At 44.0% G+C, this 27,785-nt stretch overlaps 1 protein-coding gene across 2 annotated transcripts in view; it reads right to left on the reverse strand.

Moving 5' to 3' along the window:
• RABEP1 (rabaptin, RAB GTPase binding effector protein 1) overlaps nt 1–27,785 on the reverse strand; it is a 101,914-nt gene that overhangs the window by 35,279 nt on the left and 38,850 nt on the right. For both annotated transcript variants that reach the window (XM_034989360.1, XM_034989359.1), the window contains exons 2-4: nt 25,283–25,411; nt 4,680–4,883; nt 3,303–3,463 (exon numbers count right to left, since the gene is read on the reverse strand). In XM_034989360.1, coding sequence (XP_034845251.1) covers nt 3,303–3,463; nt 4,680–4,883; nt 25,283–25,411 — 494 coding nt within the window. The remainder of the gene's footprint in view (nt 1–3,302; nt 3,464–4,679; nt 4,884–25,282; nt 25,412–27,785) is intronic.

The following is a 27,785-nucleotide window of genomic DNA, read 5'->3' on the forward strand; positions in this document are numbered from 1 at the left end:
CCTGGTGATGGGTATTAAAGAGGGCACGTTCTGCATGGAGCACTGGGTGTTGTACACAAACAATGAATCATGGAACACTACATCTAAAACTAATGATGTAATGTATGGTGATTAACATAATAATAAAAATAAATTTAAAAAAAAGAATTAAATGCTACGACTTACTGGTTCACTACTTTTCTAAGCAATGCTGACTTACATACGCTGTTAGTACAATGAATAAGCCTACCAGGTGCTGAATTAGTGCTCATTAAACTGAACCACATCTGACTTTCAAATGCTGCACGACTGAATCTCAAGTCATTATCACAATTTTCCCCAATATTTTACTTAGAAATTGGAAGTAAGTAGGAAAATGGATTCACTATGACAAATCTGGCTTTTTAAATCAATTAACTGGAAAAGACCATATATATAAAAGGAAACACACATAATACTTTCATTTTCATAATTCTAGTTACTAAATTCATGAAACCATAATTTCTTGTGAAATGGTTGGATGAAAGGACTGATTTGTTTTTAAACATAAACGAAGAGAACAATGTATTTTCTAAAATTTTAGAAAATTATGTTGCTATAAAAGTTTCCATCTTAGTTATTTTAAGGAGTAATTTACATAATATTTTACTTTTGATATCTAAATGAGACAAACCCAAAGAATGACCCCTAAAACTATCATACTGTCTTCTATCTTTCATTCTCAAAAACATGGATTAAAAGGAAATAATATCCACAAATTAGTAAACTGGTAAGAAACTTGATTTTCATTACATATATACACTATACACATAACACATATTACGTATGTATACGTGTGTGTAATATGTGTGAATATAACGTATATATGTATGTGTGTGTGTGTATATATACACAGTAACAAAGGTAGAATCAAAAAGTTAGCTTTTACTCTTCTAGGGAAAATGAAAATTAACCTTATTCACTAAATTTAAAAGAGCTCAAGTTTATCCTTAGGTGTTCATAATAGGAAAAATATCATATATGCCCAAATGTGCATGGAAATTTTTCCCAAAAAACATGTCTCTCAGAAAAGAGGGACTCACTTTGTTTTCCAGTCCTTAAAGAGTCACTTCATCATTTATTTTTATTTTTATTTTTTTTTTAAAGATTTTATTTATTTATTTGAGAGAGAGAATGAGAGAGAGCACATGAGAGGGGGGAGGGTCAGAGGGAGAAGCAGACTCCCTGCTGAGCAGGGAGCCCGATGCGGGACTCGATCCCGGGACTCCAGGATCATGACCTGAGCCGAAGGCAGTCGCTTCACCAACTGAGCCACCCAGGCGCCCATTTATTTTATTTTTAACTAAGTCCTGTATGGAAAAGACATATGAGCTTAAAATATCTTCAGTCAAGACTAATTTGGGATTCTTACAGAGGCCTGCTGATAAAACTCAGCAGGAAAAAAAAAGGAGGGAAGAAGCAAAGAATTTAACACAGACTGAGCTATTTACTGATGTAATGGTGACCCCACAAGTGTTGAATATCATTATAAACAAAACTTGTAAAGATGATTTTTTTTAAATGAAGGTCATTAAAAAAGGAAAACTCACTAAGGAGGGCACCTGTGGGGATGAGCAGCGGTGGGTGATGCACGGAAGCGCTGAATCACTATCTTGTTCACCTGAAACTAGCGTAACAGTGTGTGTGAACTATACTGGAATTAAATCTTTTTAAAAATTTAGAAAAAAGCAAAACAACAACAACAAGGAAAATTTTAAAAACTGTCGCGGTTGAGAGGAGTCTAAGGAGACCCACAGCATCATGAACGTGGTTTCGTGCAAGAGCTCTTAGAACAGTAAAAAAGGGACATTAGGTAAAAATGAATGACGTCTGAATACAAAGCATGGACTTGAGTTAATGAGAACGAATCAACACTGGTTTATTAGTTGTGACAAAGGTACCACACTAACAACAGATACTAGTAACAGGGGAAACCAGGAGCGGGGTATACGGGACTCTGTCCTATCTTCATTCACAGTGTTTCTGTAAATAAACACCGTTCTAAAACACAGAGTTCATTTTGAAAATAAATTTTAGGAGTGGCAAGTGGCAGGTTATGAAAACCATGGACGTGAATGCATTGGAAGAATGAAGACAACGGTCTCCTGCTGGGACGTGGGCCAGAGCTCCCAGGGAGAGCATCGAACACGAGCACCTCCACCTCCTCGGGGAGGGTGGGGGCGGCGGCCTGCCGCGGGCCACACTGTCACGCGAGGGACTCCAGCGGTCACCGAGACGCCGTCAGCTCCCCGTGGACATGCTGAATTACAGCGTCGTCCTGGAACAAGACGGAACGGAAAAAGCTACTCTTGGTGTTTACAGCCTCTATTTGGGGCGCTGGGTTCTGAGACGATTTTTCCGTTATTATAAAAACCAAATAACCGGGCGCCTGGATGGCTCAGTGGTTAAGCGTCTGCCTTCGGCTCAGGTCATGGCCCCGGGGTCCTGGGATCGAGCCCCACATCGGGCTCCCTGCTTGGCAGGAAGCCTGCTTCTCCCTCTCCCACTCCCCCTGCTTGTGTTCCTGCTCTCGCTCTCTGTCAAATAAATAAATAAAATCTTTAAATTAAAAAAAAGATAAAATCGGGGTGCCTGGTGGCTCAGTCGTTGGGCCTCTGCCTTCAGCTCAGGTCATGATCCCAGGGTCCTGGGGTCGAGCCCCGCATCGGGCTCCCTGCTCCGCGGGAAGCCTGCTTCTCCCTCTCCCACTCCCCCTGCTTGTGTTCCCTCTCTCGCTGTGTCTCTCTGTCAAATAAATAAATAAAATCTTTATTTAAAAAAACAACCACCGAATAACCTCCTGAACGCACAACAGCAGTCCGGGCACGCGCTGAGGGCTCGGAACCAGAGGAGGACCCCTCGGAATGACGCTGGGAGTCACGTTCCGGTCACCGCTTTACACAATACGTGACCTACACCGAGCACGACCGCGCCCACGTTGGCGGAGGCGAGGCCCGCGTCCGCAGGCACCTGCGCGAGCGCCCGGCGGCCGTGCGGCCCTTCCGGCGCAGGGCCCGCACACGGAGGGAGGCCGGAGTCCGGCTCCGGGGGGCGCGCGCCAGACGCCCCGGGGGACGAGGCTCCCGCGCGCCAAGAGCCCTGCGTCGGGGCGCCCGCCCCCGCGCGGGAAGGAGGCAGCCGCGGACCCCGCCAGCAGGCCCGGTGCGCTCCAGGCGAGGGGCGCCCGGGGCACCCACGTGCGGTCGAGGACGGGGGCCGGGGGCCGGGGCGGAGTCCGCCACCGGAGCGCGGTGGTGGCCGCGGACGGGTCCGTGGCTTCGTACCTTTTTCATCTCGTTTTCCAGGTTCTCCTCCTCCTGGCCTTCGGACAGCCGCCGCCGCAGGTCGGCGATCTCCCGCTCGGCGGACTCGCGGTACTGCGCCCACTGGCCGCGCTCCTGCTCCAGCCGCAGGTGGAACTGGTGCTCGTAGTCGCGGACGGTCTCTGCGGAAGAGCACGGCGCGGCGGCAGCTACAGCGGGGCCACGATTCCCGGCCCCCGCGGCGCAGCCCCGCCGAGGCCTGAGCGCGCAGAGCCGCGCCCGGCCCGTCGCCCCGTCCGCGGCCGCAGCGCGCGCCCGGAACAGGCCGCGTCCCTGGGGTTCCGAACGGAGACCAGGGCTCCGCGGGCCCGGGGAGGGGCCCTCTCCTCCGCGTGGGCCCGGAGGGGCGGGCTGCCCACGAGCTGCGGCGCCCCCCGCCCCCCCGCGGACAGAAGCCCGGCTCTGCGCCAGAAGTCGGCGGCCCGACGGAGAGCTGCGTCCTCCGCACAGACGGGAGGCCGTGTGCCTCCCCGAGGCGGCCGGAGCGGCAGCAAGCAGCCGCCAGCCTCGCGGAGAACGGCGGCGAAGGCCGCGCGCCGAGGGCCGCCGAGCGGGCAGGTGCCGGCGCGGAGCCCCCACGCCCGGGCCGCGCGCCGAGGGAAGCACGGGCTCCCAGGCGGGAGAGCCACTGCCGCGGCCCCGAGGCTTACAGCCATCCCACTGCGGCGGAGGGGACGCGCCGCCACGTCTCGCCGGGAATACGGTGAAACGGCCTCGGGAGCCCGCCGCTGCAGGGGCAGCTTCCCTCGGCTCGCCGCCGTCTGGGCAGAAACGCGGCCACCCCGCGACGCGGCCTTCACGGCCGGGCCAGAGGCCGGCAGCGCCCAGCCCGCTGACGGGCGCCCGCGCCCTTCTGCCCCGGAGACCGCAGTGAGGAGTCGCACCGCAACCCACCCCCGCCCTGAGAACGTCCACTCTGGCCCCGCCGGAGCGGACGCGCAGTAACGACGTGTGGGCAGTGGCTGGACCCCGCGCGGGACGTCTCCAGCCGCACACGCCGCGTGCACGCGGCCGGCCTCCCCGACGTGCCCGGCCTGGCTCCTGCAGAGGAGCCGACCCCGGCCCCCAGGCCGCTGCAAAGCCCGGGTGGACGCGGCCCCGCTCAGCGCCGCGGCCCCGCGCACGCCCGCGGGGGTAAGCCTCCGCTGCCGGACCCGGGAGGCAGACGGCCCCGCGGGCCTCCCCTCCCGGCCCAGAGGACAGCGCACCCCGACGCGGTCACGCCGAACGCCCCAAAGCAGCTCCGGGCGCGGTGTGAGCCCCGCCGACAGCGCAGTCCCCATCGGCAGCGGCGACCCTAGGGCATCACGGCCCAGACGGGACGTTCTCGGTCTTTACCTTTCATCACAGCCTGAAGCGAGGCGACCTCTTCTCTCCACTGTCTTTTCACTTCGTCGATTGCTTCCTGCTTGGTGTTCTCCGAGACCGTGGCGATGGCCTTGATGTTCTCCACCTCTGCCTGGGCTTCCCACAGCTGCGTGCGCAGCTGCCCCAGGTCGTCCTGCGCCGCCTGCAACACCGCATTCTGCCGCTTCAGGTCCTCTGGGGAGAGGGTAAAAAAAGCCTTTGCGTTAACGAAGGTTCGCGTGCATCGGGCTGACATCCCAAGGAAGAGAGAAAGCATCACGTTTATGATGTTACCATTCTAAGGAAGAAAGGAAGCCCTGAATTTTAAAACGTTAACTTAGAAAATGAACTTTTTTTTAAAAGGTTTTAGGGGGGGAGAGAGAGTGCGCGCACGCACACGAGTGGGGGGAGCAGGCAGAGGGAGAGGGAGAAGCAGACTCCGCGCTGAGCACGGAGCCCGACGCCGGGCTCGATCCCAGGACCCTGAGATCATGACCTGGGCCGAAACCAAGAGCCAGACGCCCAACGGACTGAGCCACCCAGGCACCGCCAAAATGAAATTATTTTAATAAAGACAAAATTTAAGGTATGCACGGTATCACTAATCCATTACTTGTTAATTATCCAACCAGAGAATGACTAAGGCCATATTTTAAAGCTAAACTGAGGCTCTTTCACCCACTGGCTAATGAACTTATTTAATCTCTCTGGCCTCAGTTTCCACATCTACAAAACAGGGATTAAAAACAGCCATCTTAGGGCGCCTGGGTGGCTCAGTTGGTTGAGCGACTGCCTTCGGCTCAGGTCGTGATCCCAGGGTCCTGGGATCGAGTCCCACATCGGGCTCCCGGCTCAGTGGGGAGCCTGCTTCTCCCTCTGACCCTCTCCTCTCTCATGCTGTTTCTCTCTCGCTCGCTCTCCAATAAATAAATAAAATCTTAAAAAAAAAAAAAAAAAAAAAAACAGCCATCTTAGAAGGCTGCTTTAATGATAAAACAATTTACTGAAAATGCTTATTAGTACAACACTTGCACAAAGTAAACATTCAAGAAACCATTAACAGAGGAGGAAAAAAAGCCGGAGTACAGAGCAGCTATACAAGATCAAGGATTTTTTATAGTCAGGATGAATTTTCCCCACACCCCTTTACCACCTCTTAAAATATGAAGTTCATCTGATGTGCCAGTTGCAGGATTTAAGCCCAGGTAGGGCGTAGGTTTGGCCAAATGGACTCCCGCACAGGGTGAGCCTGCCAACAGTGTGTGGGGCTCTGTGGGCCTGTTCCCTGTACACTTACCAACAGTCCCTGTTCTCCACCTCTTAAAACCCTTGCCAACGTCATGGGGAGAAGCTGGTGACAGCTGTCATCTCTATTCCCCCTCAGGAGTGAGGCTGAGTATCTTTTTATACAGTTATTAATGCCCGTGTTTCTTCTTTGGTGATAGCCTTTCCCTGGGCTTCTAATGAACCGACTTTCCTCCGACTGGGAAGAGTGTTTTACATACACCGAACACTGACTCTACTTTCTTAGAAAGCTCTCCCAGTCTGCTGTTTGTCTCTTAACTTACACTTCCGTGCCTTTCACCATCTAAGTTAGAAGAGATTTATGCAGAAGAACCGTGCATCTTTATGCAAAGTCATCGATTTCCTTTACAGACCGCAGTAACTGAGCTGCTGGGCCAGGAGAGCAGTCTGACTTACAGCCTGACCCTGTTACCAGCCGCCGCACGACGTGAAGGAACCCTACAGCCCTCAAGCTGGGACAGCGGCGACACTCCTCGGCATGGGTTTCTAAGTACTCAAAAAAATCAAATCAATAATATTGAAGAACTTTTCAACATCGTGAGGACATTCATCATTCTCAAACACGCAGGAATTAAGTTTGGCAGTCTGGGTAACGGGAAACACTGGTCACGCTAATTCTAAGTAAAGTCATTCAACATCTGTTTCACGTCGCTTCGGCACTGCTAGTAAAACGTTCTGGGGGCGCCTGGGTGGCTCAGTCGGTGAAGCGTCTGACTCTTGGTTTCAGCTCAGGTCGTGATCTCGGGGTGAAAGAATAGAGCCCCACAGGCTCCAGGCTCAGCGGGGAGTCTGCTTGAGATTCTCTCCTCTCTCTAGCCTGAGAAAGTGATAAGAACATTAACTGCAGAAAGGAATGCCTTTTTAGAAGGAAAGACAGACAGGTAGGAAACAGTGAGGGGCTGCGTGGTAGTGACCCCGAGACTAAACACACAAAGCCACAGAAGGAAAGCTGTGTGTGTCAGCTCCACATTCTGAGTGTGAAAGTGTTTTGTAAAATGTGAAATAAAAGAAAAAGCCTTATCTTTGGAATACCTCATTCATTTCTGAGAGCTACAATTTTGTCGAGGCTCAAGCCTGTACCCTCACACCTGCTCATGCTGATTATCCCCGCTCCTTTTTACTTCCTGGAAATTACCCAGAGCTATATATACACTATCGTGTCACTGTGAGCAGAAAAGCTGCAAGTACCAAGCCTAAATACGAACCTGTGGCATGTTTCCACAGAGTTAAAAGCAGTACAGAGGGCCTGAAGGAAGACCAGGTCCAATTTTGTTCCTGACTTGCTTTATGCATATTTAGATCAGATCTACTTATATGCTACATATTAACTTATATATATTTAAATGAGGAAACAGAGGTTAAAAGTTAGAAAAACCACATTTTCTGTACCAAAACATTTCAAATCTGTCTGCCAGTGGAACAAGTTATTATTAAAGAACAGTTATTTATCCATTCTGGTTTTGTATATGTAGTGATAAAGATTTTCAAACATGCTTTGAAACTGAGAATCTAGTAAGACAATCTTTCACGTACCCATCGCCAAGATGCACCAAGATCTGGCCCCATTTATGTCAACCATCCTTTTTCTATGAAGTATTTTGAAAATAAGCCCCAGCAACAATATAACATCGTCTAACATACTACAACATGCATCTCTAAAAACATGGATACTTCCTTATACAAACACGGTGCTGCTGTCACCCCTAACACGTTGGATACCATCTAATACCCACGCTGTAGTAAAATTTTCTCCAACTGCCACAAAAATGTCTTTTGGAAGATCTGTTTGAATTAGGACCCAAACAAGACACTTTTATTTGTTTATACTAACACTTTATAGACTACTTCAAACATAGAGACACATATACAGAACTCTGTAATGGACACTTATTACCTATCACCTAGTTTCATCATTTTTTTTTTTTTAAGATTTTATTTATTTATATGACAGAGACAGTGAGAACAGGAACACAAGCAGGGGGAGTGGGAGAGGGAGAAGCAGGCCTCCCGCGGAGCAGGGAGCCCGATGCGGGGCTCGATCCCAGGACCCTGGGATCATGACCTGAGCCGAAGGCAGACGCTTAACGACTGAGCCACCCAGGCGCCCCCATCATTTTTTCTTAAGGTGTTATTTTTAAGTCATCTCTACACCCAATGTGGGGCTTGAACTCACGACCCCGAGATCAAAAGTCACGTGCTCCACTGACTGAGCCAGCCAGGTGCCCGAGCTTCATCAATTTTTAATATTACTGTTACTTCTGCTTCAATTTCTTTTTAAGAAATAAAACATTACAAACGCCCCACCTCCCTCAGAAGTAACAACTATCAGGAATTTGGAGGTATCACAACCATGCATATTTTACACCTATACTCTCTTGCAGGTTTTTGAACCTTAAGGCTCTCACAGCCTGGTACCCTTCTGCAATCACCTCTACCCCTCAACACCGCTTCTGAGATTGTTAATCCACGTAACTACCTCACTCGTTAACAGCAACGCCGCACTACCAATACATCGGCTCTCACCTTCGTGGGCACGCAGGTGTGGAATACGAATCTACCTTTTCCATACGGATGTTCCCATTTTTATAACGCCATCTACACTGTCTAGCCTAATACAGCAGTACTTGTACTATTTCGTCTACTCTTGTACACATACAAGGTTTTCCATCGTAGTTTAATAAAAACGCCATAGTTTTGAATGAAGTGGGGAGATGCCCCCTACCAGATTCAGAAGTTATTATTATAAGCCTCATGAACCCGCTACCCAGCTCCAGCAATCACAGACCTATGGGTAGTCTTGCCCCATCCCCCCATGTGCAATCCACAGCACATTATGATGAGACAAGTCTCAGACACTTTTTTAAACTAATGAACTTTATTTTGTAGAGCAATGTCCGGCTCACAGCAAAACTGAGCAGCAGGTACAGAGTTCCCATACACTCCCTGCCTCACCCCCACAAAAGCTCCTACTGTCCACACCCCTCACCACAGCAGTACGTGTGAGATCCTCGCTGGGCCTACAATAACACATTATCAAAGCCCATAGTCTACATTAGGATAATGTATAATGACAAGTATCCGCCACTGTGAATCATACAGAAGAGCTCCACTGCCTAAAAATCCTCTCTGCTCTATTCATTCCTCCTTCCCTCCTAAGCCCTGGCAATCACTCATCATTTTACTGTCTCCATAGTCTTGCCTTTTCTAGGATGTCACATAGTTAGAATCCTATAGTATGCAGTCTTTTCTGATTAGCTTCCTTCCCCTGATGGCTCCATCTTTTTTATGCTGAATATTCCAGTCTGGATGTACCAGCTTATTTGTTCACCTACTAAAGGGCATCTTGATTGCTTTCAAGTTTGGGCAATTATTAGTAAATGTGTGCAGGTTTTGCATGGATAGGAGTTTTCAGTTCATTCAGGTATATACTAAGGAGGAAAACTGTTGAATCACGTTAGCTAAGAGTATGTTTAGTTTTGTAAGAAACTGCCCAACTACCTCCCAAAGTGACTATACCATTTTGTATTCCCACCAGCAATGAAAGAAAGTTCTAACTGCTGTACATCATCGGCAGCATCTGGTGAGGTCAGTGTTTTAGATTTGGGCCATTATAATAGATGTGTAGTGATATCTGTTTTAATATATTCACAGACTTAGGCAACCATTACCACAATCAATTTTGGAACATGTTAACCCCCCAGAAAGAAACCCAGTGCTCTTTATCACCTCCCAACTCTCTAGCCCCCCAGTATCAAGCAACCACTAATGGACCATCTACCTACTCTGGATGTTTCACAGAAACGTAATCACACGTGATCCTCTGTGACTGGCTCGTCACTCAGCGTGACGCTTTCAAAGCTCATCCCTGCTGTACTGTCAGAACTCCATTCCTTTTTATGCAGGAATAATAAAAATATGTCCATTCATCAGGTGACATTTGAGTTGTCCCCACATTTTGGCTATTGTGAATAATGCTGCTACACACTTTCTCGTCTCTTGTATATATACATAGGAGTGAAATTCTGGGTCAAGTGCTAACTCTATGTTTAACCATTTTAAGAACTGAAAGACTACGTTCGGGCGCCTGGGTGGCTCAGTCGGTCAAGCGACTGCCTTCGGCTCAGGTCATGATCCTGGAGTCCCGGGATCGAGTCCCGCATCGGGCTCCCTGCTCGGCGGGGAGCCTGCTTCTCCCTCTGACCCTCCCCCCTCTCATGCTCTATGTCATTCTCTCTCTCAAATAAATAAATGCAATCTTTAAAAAAATAAAATAAAATAGGGCGCCTGGGTGGCTCAGTTGGTTGGGCGACTGCCTTCGACTCAGGTCATGATCCTGGAGTCCTGGGATCGAGCCCCGCATCGGGCTCCCTGCTCGGCGGGGAGTCTGCTTCTCCCTCTGACCTTCCCCCCTCTCATGCTATCTCATTGTCTCTCAAATGAATAAATAAAATCTTTAAAAAATAAATAAAAATAAAAAATAAAAAGGAAGGACTACTCTAAAAAACTAAAAAAAAAAAAAAAAAAAAAAAGACAGACTACTTTCCAAACCTTTGGACCATTTAACAGTCCTGCCAGTAGTGTGTGAGGGTACTTATTTCTCCACATCCTCACCCACACCTATTACTGACTTCTTGATATAGGCATCCTAGGGGGTGTGAAGTGGCATGTCACTGTAATTCTGATCTGTGTTTCTCTGATAGCTAATGACTCTGAGCATCTTAATCATGTGTTTGTTGGCCACCTGTGCATCTTCTTTGTAGAAATATCTATTCACACCTTTTGACCATTTTTAGCTGAGCTGTCTCTGTACTACTTAGGTTGTAAGAGTTCCTAATATATAGAGATAGAAGTCCCTTATCTGATAGAATATTTGTAAAAATGTCTTCCATTCAGTGAGCTGTCTTTTCACTTCCCTGATAGTGTCCTTGGAAACATAAAAACATTTAATTTTGATGAAGTCCACTCTGTCTACTTGTTCACTGGTTGCTTTGGCTTGTAACGTCCTATCTAAGACATCACTGCCTAACTCCAAGGTCGCAAAGATTTATCCTAGGTTTTCTTATAAGAGTTTTTATAGTCTATCTTCTAAACCTAGGTCCTTGACACACTCCTGGTGAATCCGTATAGACGCTGGGGGCCCAACGTCATTCTTGTACTGTGGATACCCAGATGTCTCAGCACCATGTGTTGAGAGATGGCTCTTTCCCAGGTGAACTGTTCTGGCATCTTGCAGAAAATCAACCTCCATACATAGAATAGGGCCCTAAACTCTACTCCATGAAACTACTACCTGTACTTAATGCCAGCAACACATCGTCGTGATTACCGTTGCTTTGTAAGAAGTTCTGAAATCAGGGTATGTGAGTCTTCCAACTTTGTTCTTGTCTTCCAAGAATGTTTTGGCTATTCTGGATTCCTAACATTGTCAAATAAATTTTAGGATCAGCTTGTCCACTTCAAAAAAGGCAACTGAGACGATGAAAGACACTGCATTAAATCTGTACGTCAATCAGGGGGTATTGTCAATTTTAAGTCTTCTGATATATGAACATAACAGAATGCTTTTCCAATTATTTAGATCATTTTAAGTTTTTTCAACACCATTTTTAAAGTTTTCAAGGTACAAGTTTTACAATTATTTTGTTAAATTTCTTCCTAAATATGTAATTTTGATGCTGCTAGAAATAGAATTGTTTCCTTAGTTCCATTGCAAGTGTATAGAAATACAATCAGTCTGACCCACAGATCAATTAATCTTTGACAAAGCAGGAAAGAACATCTAATGGGAAAAAGAGTATCTCTTCAACAAATGGTGTTGGAAAAACTGGACAGCAGAGGAATGAAACTGGACCGCTTTCTTACACCATACACAAAAAATAAATTAGGGCGCCTGGGTGGCTCAGTTGGCTAAGCGACTGCCTTCGGCTCAGATCATGATCCCGGAGTCCCGGGATCGAGTCCCACATCGGGCTCCCTGCTCAGCGGGGAGTCTGCTTCTCCCTCTAACCCTTCCCCCTCTTGCGCTCTCTCTCTCTCTAATAAATAAATTTAAAAAAAAAATCTTTTAAAAAATAAATAAATAAATTTAAAAATGTACCAAAGGGGACGCCTGGGTGGCTCAGTTGGTTAAGCGTCTGCCTTCGGCTCAGGTCATGATCACAGGGTCCTGGGGATCAAGTCCCACATCGGGCTCCCTGCTCAGCGAGGAGCCTGCTTCTCCCTCTCCCTTTGCTGCTCCCCCTGCTTGTGCTCTCTCTCTCTGATGAATAAATAAGTATTTTTTAAAAATGGACCAAAGACCTAAATGTGAGACCTGAAACCATAAAAATCATAGAGGAGAACATAGGCAGTAACTACTCTCTGACATTGGCTGTAGCAAATTCTTTCCAGATATGTCTTCTGAAGCAAGGGAAAACAAAAGCAAAAATAAACTACTGGGACTACATGAAAATAAAAAGCTTCTGCACAGTGAAGGAAACAATCAACAAAACTTAAAAGGCAACCTAAGAATGGGAGAAGATATTTGCAGATGATACATCTGATAAACGGTTAGTACCCCAAATCTATAAAGAATTTATACACTCAACCCCCAAAACATGAATAATCCAATTAATGGGCAGAAGACATGAATAGACATTTTTCCAAAGAAGACATCCAGACGGCCAACAGACACATGTAAAGATGCTCAACATCACTGATCATCAGGGAAATGCAAAACAAAACTACAGTGAAATATCACCTCGCAACCTGTCAGAATGGCTAAAATCAAAAATACAAGAAACAATGGATATTGGTGAGAATGTGGATAAAGGGGAACCGTCCTGCACTGTTGGCGGGAAAACAAACTGGTGCCGCCACTCTGGAGAAGTTAAAAATAGAACTACGCTATGATCCAGCAATTGCACTGCTAGGTGTTTACCCAAAGGATACAAAAATACAGATTCGAAGGGATACAGCACCCCAATGTATATAGTAGCATTATCTCCACTAGCCAAACTATGGAAACAGCCCACGTGTCCATCGAATGAAGAATGGGTAAAGAAGATGTGGGGTGCGGTTGATGGGGGGGGGTGTGTATGATGGAATACTACTCAGCCATAAAAAAGAATGAAATCTTGCCATTTGCAAAGACATGGATGGAGTTGGAGAATATAATGCTAAGCAAAACAAGTCCGTCAGAGAAAGACAAATACCATCTGATTTCACTCATATGTAGAATTTAAGAAACAAAACAAACAAGACGCGCCTGGGAGGCTCAGCTGGTTAAGCGTCTGACTCTGAGTCTCAGCTCAGGTCTTGATCTCAGGGTGGTGAGTTCAAGTCCCATGTTGGGCTCCACCCTGGGTGTGCAGCTTACTTTAAAAAAAAAAAAAAAAAAAAAGAGCGGGCACCTGGGTGGCTCAGATGGTTAAGCGTCTGCCTTCGGCTCAGGTCATGATCCCAGGGTCCTGGGATCAAGTCCCACATCGGGCTCCCTGCTCCTTGGGAGCCTGCTTCTCCCTCTGCCTCTCTCTCTCTGTCTCTCATGAATAAATAAATAAAATCTTTAAAAAAAAAAAAGAGCAAAGGGGGGGAAAAAAAAAAGAGAGAGGCAAACCAAGAAACAGACTCTTAACTATAGAGAACAGACTGGTGGTTACCAGCGGGGGGAGGTTGGCAGGGGGTTGGGTGAAACAGGTGATGGGGATTAAGGAGTGCACTTGTGATGAGCACCGGGTGATGTATGGAAGTGCTGAATCACTATACTGTACACCTGAAACTAATACTGTATGTTAACTAACTGGAATTTAAATAAAACCTTTTTAAAAAAGAAATACAATTGGTTTTTGTATATTGATCTTGTATCCTGCAACCTTGCTGAACTCATAAAATAGTTTAGTTTTTCAGTGGATTCCCTTCAATTTTCTATATAAGACATCATCTGACAATAGAAATAGCTTTACTTCTTTTCCTACTTCAAATGTATACAATTTTAATTCCCACAAAATAAAGGTTACTCCTCTATAGGCCTTTTCTTTTCCCACGTCTACACTGTTATTATTGTATACGCTGTCATCTGTATATGCTACAAACCCAGTGATACACTGCTGTAACTATTGCTCCATACAATTTTCTCTTAAAGAAGCTGAGAGGAGAAAGGAGACCAAGTATGTATCTACAGCGTGTGTTATACTAACCTTATTTGGCACTTCTGGCTTTCTTCAGTTGATCCTTTGGATTGGAATTATCATCTGGGGTCATTTTCTTAGTCTAATGTAGCCTTCCTCCCACCCAACTCCTTTGTGCTGATATTGGCAAATATATTACATTTCCATATGTTACAGGGCCAGTAAAAACAATAATGTACACATTGGCTTAGATCACTGTTTTGAAAAAGATTTGAGAAAAAGCATGAGAGAGATTGAGACAGCGAGCGAGAGCGCACACAAGTTGGGGGGAGGGGCAAAGGGGGAGGGAGAAGCAGGCTCCCTGTTGAGCAGGGAGCCTGGACGCAGGGCCCAATCCCAGGACCCTGGGATCGTGACCTGAGCCAAAGGCAGATGCTTAACTGACTGAGACAGCCAGGCGCCCCTTATATCATTGCTTTCTGCAATCCATTAATATTTATACTGTTATAATTGCACAATTATCTTACCAAGCACCCTTTTTTTTCATGTAAATTCAAATTACTGTCTGGAATCACTTGCTTTCAGCTAAAGAATGTCCTTTAGTATTTCTCAATAAGGCAATATTCTAGGAAAAATTTTTCTCAGTTTCTGTCTATTTGAGATAATGTCTTTATTTCATCTTCTTTGAAAGATGCTTTTGCTGGCTATAGGATTCTTGGTTAAGTTTTTTCCCCTTTGAGCATTTAAAATGTCACCCCGCTGCCTCCCAGCCTCTGTTTCTAATGAGAAGTCACCTGTTAACCTCATCAACATTCTCTTAACAGGTGAGAAGCTGTCTTTCTCTGGCTCCTTCTAGGATCTTCTCCTCGTCTCCAGGTTTTAACATTGTTATTATGATGTGTCTGTGTGTATGTATGATGTGACCTCTGCATGTCTCTATCCTACTTTGAGTTCAAGGAGCTTCATATATATGTAGATTACCACTTTTAATTAAATGTGGGAAATTTTCAGACATTATCTCTCTTTTAACATTTTTTCTCTCTCTCTCTCGTCTCTCCTTCTGGCCCTCCCATTGCACATATGTTGGCAAACTTAATGATGTCCCACATTTCTATTAGGCTCTGTTCCTGTTTCTATCTTCTTTCTGTTCTTCAAACTGTATAATCTTAAGTGACCTATCTTCAAGTCCACTAATTCTTTCTTCTGCTAGTTCAAATCTACTGCGGAGCCCCTGCACTGAACTTTCCATTTTAGTTACTGCACTTTTCAACTTCAGAATTTCCACTTGGTTGTTCTCATTTCTTTACTGATACTCTCCATTTGATGAAACACTGTCACACTTAACTGCATTAAGCATGCTTTTCTTCGGTTAAGTGTATGTGTGACAACTTTGAAGTCTTCATTAAATCTGACATCTGGTTACTCTCACAGGCATTGCACGTTTTCCTTTGTATGGATAACAGTTTCAACTGTTTCTTATCTCAAGTTTTGTTGTTGTTGTTGTTGAAACTGACTTTTTTTTTTTTAATTCTTATTTGACACAGAGAGAGAGAGCGAGACAGCTAGAGAGGGAACACAAGCAGGGGGAGTGGGAGAGGGAGAAGCAGGCTTCCCGAGGGGCAGGGAGCCCGATGCGGGGCTCGACCCCAGGACCCTGGGATCATGACCTGAGCCGAAGGCAGATGCTCAACGACTGAGCCACCCAGGCGCCCCAAAACTGACATTTTTTTGCAGCACCTCTGGTGCTGGTGCGCCCCAGCCTCTTACCGGCTTCTCGTCGTCATCTGCTGTTTGCCTAGTAGCTGGCTGGATTTTCATGTAAACTGATTTCCTGCCCCCTCCCGCAGTGGGGGGCTGCTGCTGTCGCCCCTCAGGTGTGCCGTGGGCACGAGCAGAGTCACTCTGGAGCGACGGTAGAGTCTGCAGGGCTCCCTTCTGAGTGTCTCCTTCCCTGACCATATCCGTCAAACTCCACTTAACTGCTGGGACTCTTCTAAGCTAGGAACAGGATACTGGGTTGGGGAGATGGAGGTGGTAGCCTCTGGTCTCCCTGGCTTTGTGCTCCCGTCATAGACCCTCCCCCCAGAACACCACACCCAAGGTACAGCTTCCACCCTGAGTGGGGGCTGGGCAGAAGAAAGGAGCTCAACCCCTCAGCCACACTCAACTGCAACTTCACCTCTACAACAGGTAGCTGCATGGGTGTGGGGAGGAAGGTTCTGTAGTCCTCAACCGGGTGCTGGGGGGAGCACGAGACCTGTGTTCTTGGCATCATCTGCCTGGGGTGGTGTTTCTGTAACACCAGGCTGGAAGGGGAGGGAAAGGGAGCAGTTCATGGATCAAATGCCACAGACTCTCTGTTTTTACCAGGATTTAGTATATTTTCTTGAACAAATGTTTCATCTGCTATAGGACCACTTCTGTAGACTTTAAGTGGTTGTTTTTAAAAAAAAAATTTCACCAGTTTTGCTGGGGAATGGGTCTGTGGTTCATGTTAACAAGAAATGGGGCTCCCAAACTTACCATTTACCTATAAATACTTCAGCATGTATCTCTAAAAAGATAAGGACCATTTTTTAAAAATACACATAAAATTTATCATCTTAACCACTTTTAAGGGTACAGTTCAGTGGTGTTAAAAGTATTCACATTGTTGTGCAACCCATCTCCACAAATCTTCATCTTAAAAAAATGAACTACACCCATTCAACAACAACTCCCACTCCTCTAAGCCCCTGGCAACCATAATCTACTTTGTTTCTAGAAGTTTAATTATTCTAGATACCTCACATAAGTGGAATCATACATTATTTGTCTTTTTCTGGCTAATTTCACTTTGTAAGGATCATTTTCACAGCTGAAAGAATTTGACAATGTCTGAAAAAATGGGGCGCCTGGGTGGCTCAGTCGTTAAGCGTCTGCCTTGGGCTCAGGTCATGATCCCAGGGTCCTGGGATCGAGCCCCGCATCGGGCTCCCTGTTCCATGGGGAGTCTGCTTCTCCCTCTCCCACTCCCCCTGCTTGTATTCCCTCTCTTCGCTGTGTCTCTCTCTGTCAAATAAATAAATCTTTAAAAAATAATAAATAAATAAAATCTTTTTTTTAATGCATAATTCAGGGACACCTGGGTGGCTCAGTTGGTTGGGCCTCTGCCTTCAGCTCAGGTTATGATCCCAGGATCCTGGGATCGAGCCCCACATCAGGCTCCCTGCTCAGCGGGGAGTCTGCTTCTCCCCCCCCCCCGCTTGTGTTCTTGCTCTCGCTCGCTCTGTCAAATAAATAAATAAAAATCTTAAAAAAAAAAAAAAATTTGACAATGTTTATACCATCAAACATCCACTCAGTGTTGAAAAGTCCAGTTGTCTAAATTTTTTTTAATAGTTCAACCCTTTGAGTCAAAATTCAAATAAGGTCCACAAATTAGTCAATATGTATTTTAACTCTCTTTTAATCTATAGGTTTCCCCTCCACCTCCTTTTTCCCTTGAAATTTATTTATAGGGTAAACTAGGTTGCCCTCCGTGCCTCCTGCAGTCTGGATCTTGCTGACTGCATACCTGTAACATAGCTGAACTTGTTCCTTCGTTCGTGGTATTTCCTATAAATCAGTGGTTCGATATAGTAGGTCAGCATTTTCTTGATCCTGTTCTTCCTTGTAAAACTGAAGATAGTCTGAAGATCCATACAGGAAAATTGAGACTTTAATTGGAATTGCTCTGAATTTACAAACTGAGGAGAGTTAGCTTCTTTATGACACGGAGTCTTTCTACCTATGAACATGGCATCACATTCCATTTATCAAGGTTTCATGTACTTCAATACTTGTTTTATAATTATCCTCTATAAAGGTTTTCCACAACCTTGTTAGACGTATTCCCAAGTGACTAAAAATTCTGATTTTTTTTTTCTATTTGTCTTTTATTTTTTTCAGAATTTCTTTTTCTTCTATTACTTCTCTAATTAGTTACTGGTACACAGAAACATTACTATATTGATCTCTTAGTTCTAATAGTGTAGATTCTCTTGGTTACTCTATGTTGATAACCATATAGACTCCACATGGAGACAAAACTATCCTTAACTTTCCAAATTGTATAACTCATTTCTTTTTATTTTATTGCATTGGCTAGGAGGACCTCCAGTATAAAAATGAAGTACTGATAATAGGCTTTCTTATCTCATTTCACTATTAAGTGAAGGCTACTGGTTTCTATTAAAAATGTTTTCATAGGCTAAGGCAGGCCCCCCTCCATCCTAGTTTGCTAAGAACTAGTATGAACTCATTACTAAAGGGTGTTAAGAATTTTACTGAATGCCCTGTTTTTTCTTACTTTGTCAATGTAGTGAGTTACATCAACAGATGTTCTCATGTTAAACGATCCTTGCATTCCTACTACGCATGGTCATAATGTACTTTTTTTTTTTTTTTTTTTTAGATTTTATTTATTTATTTGACAGAGAGAGACAGCGAGAGAGGGAACACAAGCACGGGGAGTGGGAGAGGGAGAAGCAGACTCCCCACTGAGCAGGGAGCCTGATGCGGGGCTTGATCCCAGGACCCGGGAATCATGAACTGAGCCAGAGGCAGACACTTAACCAACTGAGTCACCCAGGAGCCCCAGATCATTTATTTTTCAATCTCTCATTGTCTTTTAATGATTTAATTTTAATAAATACTTTTAAAGTTAAAAGCTTACTTTCTAAGTATTGTTTTAGCTGCTTCCCACAAGTATCTTCACCATATTCTCAGATTTTGCAATCTCCATTGTGATTTGCTCTTTAACTTAAGAGCAATAGGAATGCATTCTTAGTTTCCAAACTTTTAAAAAACATTTACATTGTTGTTTAAAATCTTTAACAGCATTAGGTAGCCTGATTTTTTTAAATATGTTGAGTCCTTGAGATACACGTACATAGACAATTTTTTTGTGTTCCTTATGAATATAAAAGGAATGAACATTTTTGGTTCCTTGGGTATAGAATTCGTAGATCAAGCTTTTTAAAATTCTGTTGCTCAATGCTATTCTATCTTTACCTATTGCTTGATCTAGCAATTGATACAATGTTAAACATCTCCTTTGTGTGCATCTATTGATTTCTTCCTTTAATTCTATCACCTTTTGTTTTACATGGTATGTCATGGCGATTTCATTAGGTGTATACAAGTTAATTATTGTCGTATTTTCTTTTTATTTTTTAAAGATTTTAATTTATTTATTTGAAAGAGAGTGAATGAGAGAGAGAGCACAAGCCACGGGGAAAGGCAGAGGGAGAAGCAGTCTCCCTGCTGAGCAGGGAGCACAACTCTGGGCTTGATCCCAGGACCCCGGGATCATGACCTGAGCCTAAGACAGATGCTTAACCAACTGAGCCACCCAGGCGCCCCAATGATTGTCATATTTTCTTGGTAGATTGTTTGATAGCCTCTATATTCCTTCAGTGTGTTTTGCCTTAGGCCCCAATCTTGTTATTACTGTCTCATTTGTTTTACTTTCTTCTTTTAAAACCTAACATGTGCTATGACATAGTTTTTTGGTTTTGTTTTTTATACTCAGACTTATCTGTTTCTATGGCTGGTATTGTTTCTTTCATCCTGTATTTTCCCTGTGTTTACACTTCTTCTGCAAATGTCATCTAGTGATTTATGTGGGTGATAAATGCCCTTAGTTTTTATATGCCTAAGATACCTATTTTGCTCTCATTCTTGAATAATTTAGCTACATATGAAATTTTAGGTTGAGAATTACTTTTCTCTGCACTTTGAAGATATTTCTCTGTCTCCTGTCATTGATTGTGCTTATGTGGCATCTCCCGGCAACCTAACCGTTACTTCTGTTAGCTTTCAATATTTTCTTTTCATTTCTGGTGTTCTATAGCTTAAGATATACCAAAATACGAATTTACTATCACTTACCTACTTGATACTCAGCATTTATGTTAAGGACTCACTTTTTTTCTTAATCCCTAAAAAACCTGTTATTATCTCCTCAAATATTTCACCCTCCACTGTCTTCTCCTGCAACTCTTTTTAGAAATGTGTTAGAGACTCACTGCAGCCTCTACGTCAACTGCTCTTTGAGGCTTCTCTGTCTGTCTCACCAAGAGGGAGAACTCCCAAATACCATTTTCCAATTTACTAAAATCTCTGTGCCTTATCTATAGTTTAAACCATCTGTTTACCTTATTTCAATTTATTTGTTGTTTCTAAGATTTCTAATGGCCTTTAATTTTATTTAATATACCCTAGTTTTATTTCCATATCTAAGTGCAAGGTTATGGCATCTGGACCACAAATATCTTCCTTAACCTAGCTTCTAACTATTGAAACTCTGGTTAGTCAGCATCCGAGCTTTATAGAAATTATGAGCACATATAAAATCCTTTTGAACACCCCTAGAAAACTTCAGTCTTCTGGTGATTAACGCGTGCTACATCGCTACTATTTTCCTTCAAATTCAGAACTCTATGGCCTTTTGTTTGCTGCTTCATGTAACAAGCTTTCTCTTATTGCCCAAGACTGAAGATTTCCAAAACACAAACCCCGTTAGAGTGCCGAGCTGTATACTGAAGTTGGCTAAAAAAGAAAGCCAAATCAAACACTTCTTTTTAAAAGCTAAATACTTTTCCTTCAAGTTCAGTGGAAAGGCAACAAAGCTTTCAGAAATACCTTAACATTCCCAGTTGAAGTCTGCTGAGAAAAGAGTAGGTACTAAGGCAGGAAGAGGCGGTCAGAGGAGTCCAAAGCTAATAATCTCCCTTATTAGCATTCATCATTACTGTTTGCACTTACACTTCAGCTGTTCTCCAAATACAAAAGCACAGCTATTACAACACCAAAGCAAAAGCTGCTCCTATTGGGGAAAATACGGATATTTGGACTTCCAGAGTTACCCTGACCTGGTTTGCTGAAAGATAAAACAAAGACTGCTGAACACGTCAAATCCATGACTTCTACTGCTACCATCTGCAACCACCATAAACGACTAGGTTTACACTTCCTAGCAGATGCCGTAACAGAAGCTCCGCTTTAGAGGACATCCATAAATTTTATTTCCATTGAGACATAGGCAAACAGCCAAGACCAGAACTGAATCCACATTTACCTTTTACACACTATGCATTTTCTTTAGAAATGACACCAAAATCTCTCAAAAAGGATCACACTATTCCTTTTGAAATTTTGTGAAAAGTTACCTCAACTCAACGGCCAGCTGGAGTTCACCAAGAAGTCCAGATAGTAAAGATACAACAGCACACATACAGATTACTTACTAGGCCTAGATGTCCTTAAAGCAATTTTAACATACCAATGATGTTTTCTGAATGAACCTACATTGCAAGCTGTCTGGATCAGAGAAAGAAACTGCGAATGATCATGTATTTCAGAAATGAGAGGTCCTTGGTCATTTTCATTTCTTCAGAATCTTCTAGGAAAGTCCATTTTATAATTTAAAAGAAGAAAATAAGAAAACAAAGGAAGCCCTAACAGCTTTATTTGGGGACAGAGGAAACCAGAAAACAAAATGAATACACTTGGGGCAAGATTAACTTGAGTTTACTGAATAAGCCAAGACTGAAAGAAAAAGCTATAAAAAGGATTGCTGGTGTGAGCGGAGGAGGGAAAACAGGACGTCCCCGCCAGTCCGGCAGTGAGCTCTAACTGGTCGTCAGAGGCCTGCTGCCATGACGCCCTGCATGCACATTAAAGGTATCACAGGTCCTCTTGACAAGGACACACCACTGCACAGTTTAAAGTGGTGCCTCATCAATTCAAGGTTAAAATAAGTTTTATAAGGGAGAATTAACAAAGTCATATAAACACACTGAAGAACTGGACATAACTTCTTTCTCATGACACTCAACATATATTCAAACGATGATACTGTGCAAAATGTATTATCTGCTCCAGAAGACTCTACTTTTTTTAAGATAACACCGTATCTCAGTCATCCCTACCTCCACGGTAACCTGCAGAGTGCCACCATGCCGAGAGAGGAGACACCAGCTTTCCCATCTCCGTGTCGGCCTATGAAGGAACCAAATCAAACACGGAAACAGCCCTCCCACAAGCCACAGGAACACGGAACCCATCGCGTAATGCAGGCAGCAAGCCTTTGCAAGTCGCGGCTGCATTCGGTGAGGCCTAAGAACGCTGCATCTAATGGAATACTGGCTTTCAAACTTCTCTGACCACAACCCGCAGGAAGAAACGTATTTCATATCACAACTCTATACATACACCTATATGTGTCACTGACACAAAACAGCCCGTGTGACTCTACTTAACTGAATCTTACCAAGTGTATTGTGCTGTTATTTTCCATTCTATTCCTTTTTTTTTTTTTTTTTAAACTACAGGTCACAACCCACTTAATTGTTTTTCATCCATCAAAGGGTTACAACCTGTAGTCTGAAGAACATCACTGCAGGGCAGTGATCTTCAGTGGAGAACATATACCCCTGGGGTACACAAAGATTTTTCAAGGATTCATAGACACATACTGTTTTAAAGGAATCAACTTCTTGATCCTCAATGTTCATAAGTATTATTCCCTAAAACAGAGTAGGGTTTGAGTGCAGATACTCTGTGCCCATGTCCCTTTCCTCAACAGCCTTCTCCCACTTAACAAGAGACGGGCCTTCCACCCATCCTGAACTGGACTATGGGTCACTGTCCCACTGTGTAAAAACTCCTCTCCCATATCAAACCAGAGGGATAATTTAAAATATCAGTAACAGTAATAAAAAAGTGAATAACTAATAAGTGGGTAATAAATCTCTGGCAGGTCAGGTGATTGCAAAGTCTGCTTTCAACAAAACTGAAGGAAGCCTAATCGAGTTGCCAGCCAATAGAACAGAAATATTTTTGAAGCTGAGGACTATGTGACTTAACATATAATTCAGAAAGAGTTTAAGAGAATGGAATAATCATCACTATAAAGTAAACCTTCTAGGGTGCTTGGGTGGTTCAGTCGGTGAAGCGTCTGCCTTCAGCTCAGGTCATGATCCCAGGGTCCTGGGATCGAGTCTCACGTTGGGCTCCCTGCTCCATGGGGAGTCTGCTTCTCCCTCTCCCTCTGCCCCTTCCCCTGCTCATACTCACACTCATTCTCTCTCTCTCTCAAATAAATAAATAAAATCTTTAAAAAAATAAAATAAAATAAACCTATTTCCATCTACTTATTTATGAGACTAAGAGTTCTCAGCACTCATATCTATTTAAAAAAAAAAAACAAACTGGGGATGCCTGGGTGGCTCAGTTTCTTAGGCGTCTGCCTTTGGCTCAAGTCATGATCCTAGGGTCCTGGGATCGAGATCCGTCTTGGGCTCTGCACTCAGCAGGGAGTCTGCTTGGGTTTCTCTCTCTCCCTTTACCCCTCCCCCACTCCCTCTTGTGCTCTCTCTCTCAAATTAATAAATAAAATCTTAAAAAAAAAAAAAACCTGAAACTTATCCTTTTCTACAAGTAAATATTATTCACACAGAGGTTATGACTTAATTGGGAGGGAGACCCAATTGTATCTCATAAGACCTGCATTTCCAATAATTTTTACACTTTATTATATTTTAAACGTATAAAATATTTACAGTGTGACCAACTGTGCACTTATTAATAACTAATGGTAACTCAGTGCAGAAGAAATAAGCATGTAATTTCTGTCACAGAGAAGTCTGATAAAATTTTCTTTAAAAAAGGCTTTCAAGCATCAAATATCACCCGCGTCTCTCAAAGTATGGTCCCTGAACCAAAAGCATCAGCGCCACCTGCTAACTTACTAGAAGTGTAAACTCCAGGACTCCACAGACCTGGTAAGTCAGAAACTCTGGGGGAGAAGACCCACAATCTCTGCTCTAACAAACCCTACAAGTAAAATTCTGATGCACACTCAAGCTTGTGTTCCTAAAAAAAGAAAAAAAATAACTTTTTAGAATAAAATTCTGAGAGAGATGTAGAACTGAAAACCCAACACAAGGAGGGAAAAAAATGTAAAACTTCTGCTAAAGAGCTTATTCACGTATTTTTTAAAATGAATGGTGATAGATATTAAATCATTGATTCTGCTGGATATGTTTAAGAGCATGAAGTTTTAAATTCTTAGTGTTGACAGTAATATAGAATTTATATCTTTTGCACCTTTTTAAATTCAAAATAAAAAATTTTAAGCACCAACTTTAGAAAAGGTACGAGGGGTGTATGTATGTATGGAGTGCCTCCATAAAGTGATATTTAAAAGTTGGGTGATCACCAGTCTCTAGCAGCGGCTCCCAAATTGTGTGGTCCTTGTACTGCAAGCACCTACAGCTCATCGGAAATGCAGATTCTCGGGCCCTGCCCCAACTCACGGTGTTTGAACGAGCTCTTGGGGAGATTTTATCCAGCATCTGAATCACCTGAAGAACGGCTTAAAACAGCAACTGCTGGACCCTGAGCCAGTCAAGTCTGAGCCAGAACCCCAAAAGGTGCATTTCCAGCAGGTTTCCCAGGTGACTGTGACATTGATGCTGCTGTTGGGCAACCACACTCTGAGAACCACTGGGGGGGGGGGGGGAGTGCGGCAGGACCACAGCCGTGTTTTCCGAGGTCAATGCCCAACATGTAACCCTGTCCTTACCCTGCAGGGCCAGGCCCTCTCGATACGCCCCCGTATCTGCCCCGTATGCTTCTCTCCTCACTCGAGGTCAAGTTCTAGGAGTTACAGGTCCCAGTGACTCCGGCTCCTTCTTCACAGCCAGCACCCAGCACTGCGTCTGCCTCACGGGGGGTCCTAGGTCTCTGCTGATAAGTAAGGGATCATCTGCGGGATCGACTCCGTGAAGTGTCAGTCTGTGCGACACTCTGTGACATGGCCGAGGCTTTCTCAAACACCCCAGTCCGCTTCGCCTGGACTCTCTCAGGCACGAAGAGCACCAAGAGCCCTGCGTCCCAGGGTGCCGTAGCCTACCTACGTCACGTATCATTGTGAAGCTCAAAGACCAGGAAAAACCCGAACCCTGCATTTTCCAACGTGTCCTATCAGTTCCATTCTTAACTCTAACCTCTAAATAGGCTTCTAGCTTACAGTGTAAACACAAATAAAATCAAGGTGTGTTCAAAAGATAAAATTAACATTGTACTACCAAGAAACTCGACATTTTAAGGCAGTCTTAGTATGGGGGGTTAGAGAGAGACTTAGGAACTTACCCTCTTTAGCCAAATATAACTCTTTAAATTTTGCTCTCTTTTGATTAAATTCTTGCTCAAGCTGCTGCTGTGCACGTAAAAATTCTGCATTAATTTTTTCCAATTCTGCTACCCGTTGCTGAAGAGAAACTGGAAAAAAAAATACTAGTTAACAAGTAATAACTTTTATTTATAAATTAAGTTACAAGAATAAATTAGTATTCTAGCTGCACATTTCTATAACGAAACAAGTAGTCAAGCTTCTTCCAAGGATCCAATATATTCTAGAAAATTCTAATCTTCACTTGTTAGACAATACACACCATGAATGACTCATGTAAAGTGCAACAGCATATATATATGGAGAATCACATAAGGCAAACTTCCCAAAAGAGAGCTTCTAAAGTCCCTCTGTATAACTGGCAGAATGTCAGTCTACTTCTGGAGTTACTAAATACTGGAGTATTGGGGCCCAATCTTGCTACCTCTGCTTTCTCTCAAGCATTACAAGCAAAATTTAACAGGTTTTCTGATTAGGAAAGCCATACCAGCCTAAACTATTCTCCCAATTTCAAGAGGACTCATTACCATTATACTGAGATCCTAACTAAAAACCCTTTCAGAACTGTATATTACATATGAACTCTCAATGACTGGGAGATTATCTGGCTTGTAGGTTCATGGTAACTGGGGTGTGTCAGGGACTGGGACACATTTTGACTTCAGGGGCTACATAATTTGGTTGCAGCTGATTAAATAAATGCCTGTCCTGAGCAAACCCAGAGGTTCTTCTGCTTCAAGCAGGAGGAGGGAGATGCAGGACTCCAACCCCACCTCTTCCTCTGCCCCACCCAGCCACCAAGCAATAACCCGAACCCCCCTGGGAGATACCGGCTGGTACTAACGGTAGCCACCACTGCCTAACACTGAGGCCAGCAGAGGCCCAGCTCTCTAACAAACCACTCCAGATAATGACAAGTTATTACAATTTTAACCATGATCTGAAATTATCTCTGAAGGCCCTACCCTCCCCCAACCCAGTCCTCAATTACAGTATACAGAAAAGACTGGAAAAAATGCACCAATGATTTATCTATGAGTAACAGATTCGGGCTCATTAATTTCTTCCATGTGGTTTTCAAAGTTCTCTACAACTCCTCCGATAAAAAATAATGAACTAATTAAATCAGCATCTAAAACCATGTTCACCCCCACAACATCTTCAGACCAGCCTCACTAGAGATCCGACAGCATGGATACAACCCGGGTCAGAAAGGGGAGGGACTGCTGCTGGAGCTCCACTGTTTGCTATTAAAGGTGCGGAGTCATTTTGAGGAGTAAATATCTAAGGTCTTTAGATCACAGCAAAGAACGACATCCGGTCAATGTGAACATTCGATAACTTTTGGAGAAAAAGAGGGATGGAGAATCCCCTGGAGGGGAAAATAGGCAGTTATCTCGTACTTACTATCTGAAATCACGAAGGAAACTTGTTATCTGTGTTATTTATTTCTCTTGGTATTTTTATTGCCCAAATCCCAACCGTTAACTAAACAAGCTTTTCTAACATTTTGACATTACGGGTAGCTACTGATTACTGCATAAGGTCAGGAAGGACTCAGGGGAATCAAGAAAAAAGAAAAAGCAAGATCCCTCTGTCCTTCCTTTTCCCTAACAAATACACTCCCACCCCACCAAAACACACACAAAAATGGCCATACCTTTCAACATTATATTTAGGAACTGAAGCTAATCAATCAATAAAAACTAAAATGCAGCCTTTAAAACTGAAGCCAACGGGCGGGCGCCTGGGTGGTTCAGTCGGTGAAGCGCCTGACTCGATTTCAGCTCAGGTCGTGATCTCAGGGTCCTGGGATGGAGCCCTGCATCCAGCTCTCCACTCAGCGGGGAGTCTGCTTGTCTCCCTCTCCCTCTGCCCTCCCCTGCTCGCCGGCTCTCTCTCTTAAACAAGTAAATCTTAAAAAACAAAAAAAACCTGCAGCCAAAATCAAGGGTGCTTCCAGCACCCCCAACCCCGTCCTGGCTCTGGGCCACAGTGCAGATACAGCCCACAACCACAGGTCTGGCTGCCTCTCTCCAGCTTTGGGACAGTTTTCAATTCCAGGAATCATGATCCCTTTGAGGATACACCAACTCTCTTATTCTCATTTGTTTTTTAATTAAAAAAATCTAAAAACACCTCAAGTACTTCTAACATACTGCAATTCTACAACAAAGAAAAAGGCCAAAACAACTTTTTTTTTTTTTAAAGAATGCCTCTACTGCTGTATCTGGAAAAATCAATTCACCTTGCATAAGACAGCGGAGAAGTCTAAAATAGCCATATCCTAATACATTAGCGACCAACCACAAAGTACTATACTATTTTTCTAACATGGTCACCACTAAGTTCACAATAACCAGCTAACGGTTCATGTCAAAAGTACTTAGCCTGGCATTTAGAAAGAAATTGATAAATGTTATCTGCAATTATTAAACTAGTGGTATTTATTTAGCAAATAAA

This window comes from Mirounga leonina, unplaced genomic scaffold (assembly GCF_011800145.1).
Source record: "Mirounga leonina isolate KUSES-001 unplaced genomic scaffold, KU_Mleo_1.0 Mir_488, whole genome shotgun sequence".
Lineage (NCBI taxonomy): Eukaryota > Metazoa > Chordata > Mammalia > Carnivora > Phocidae > Mirounga > Mirounga leonina.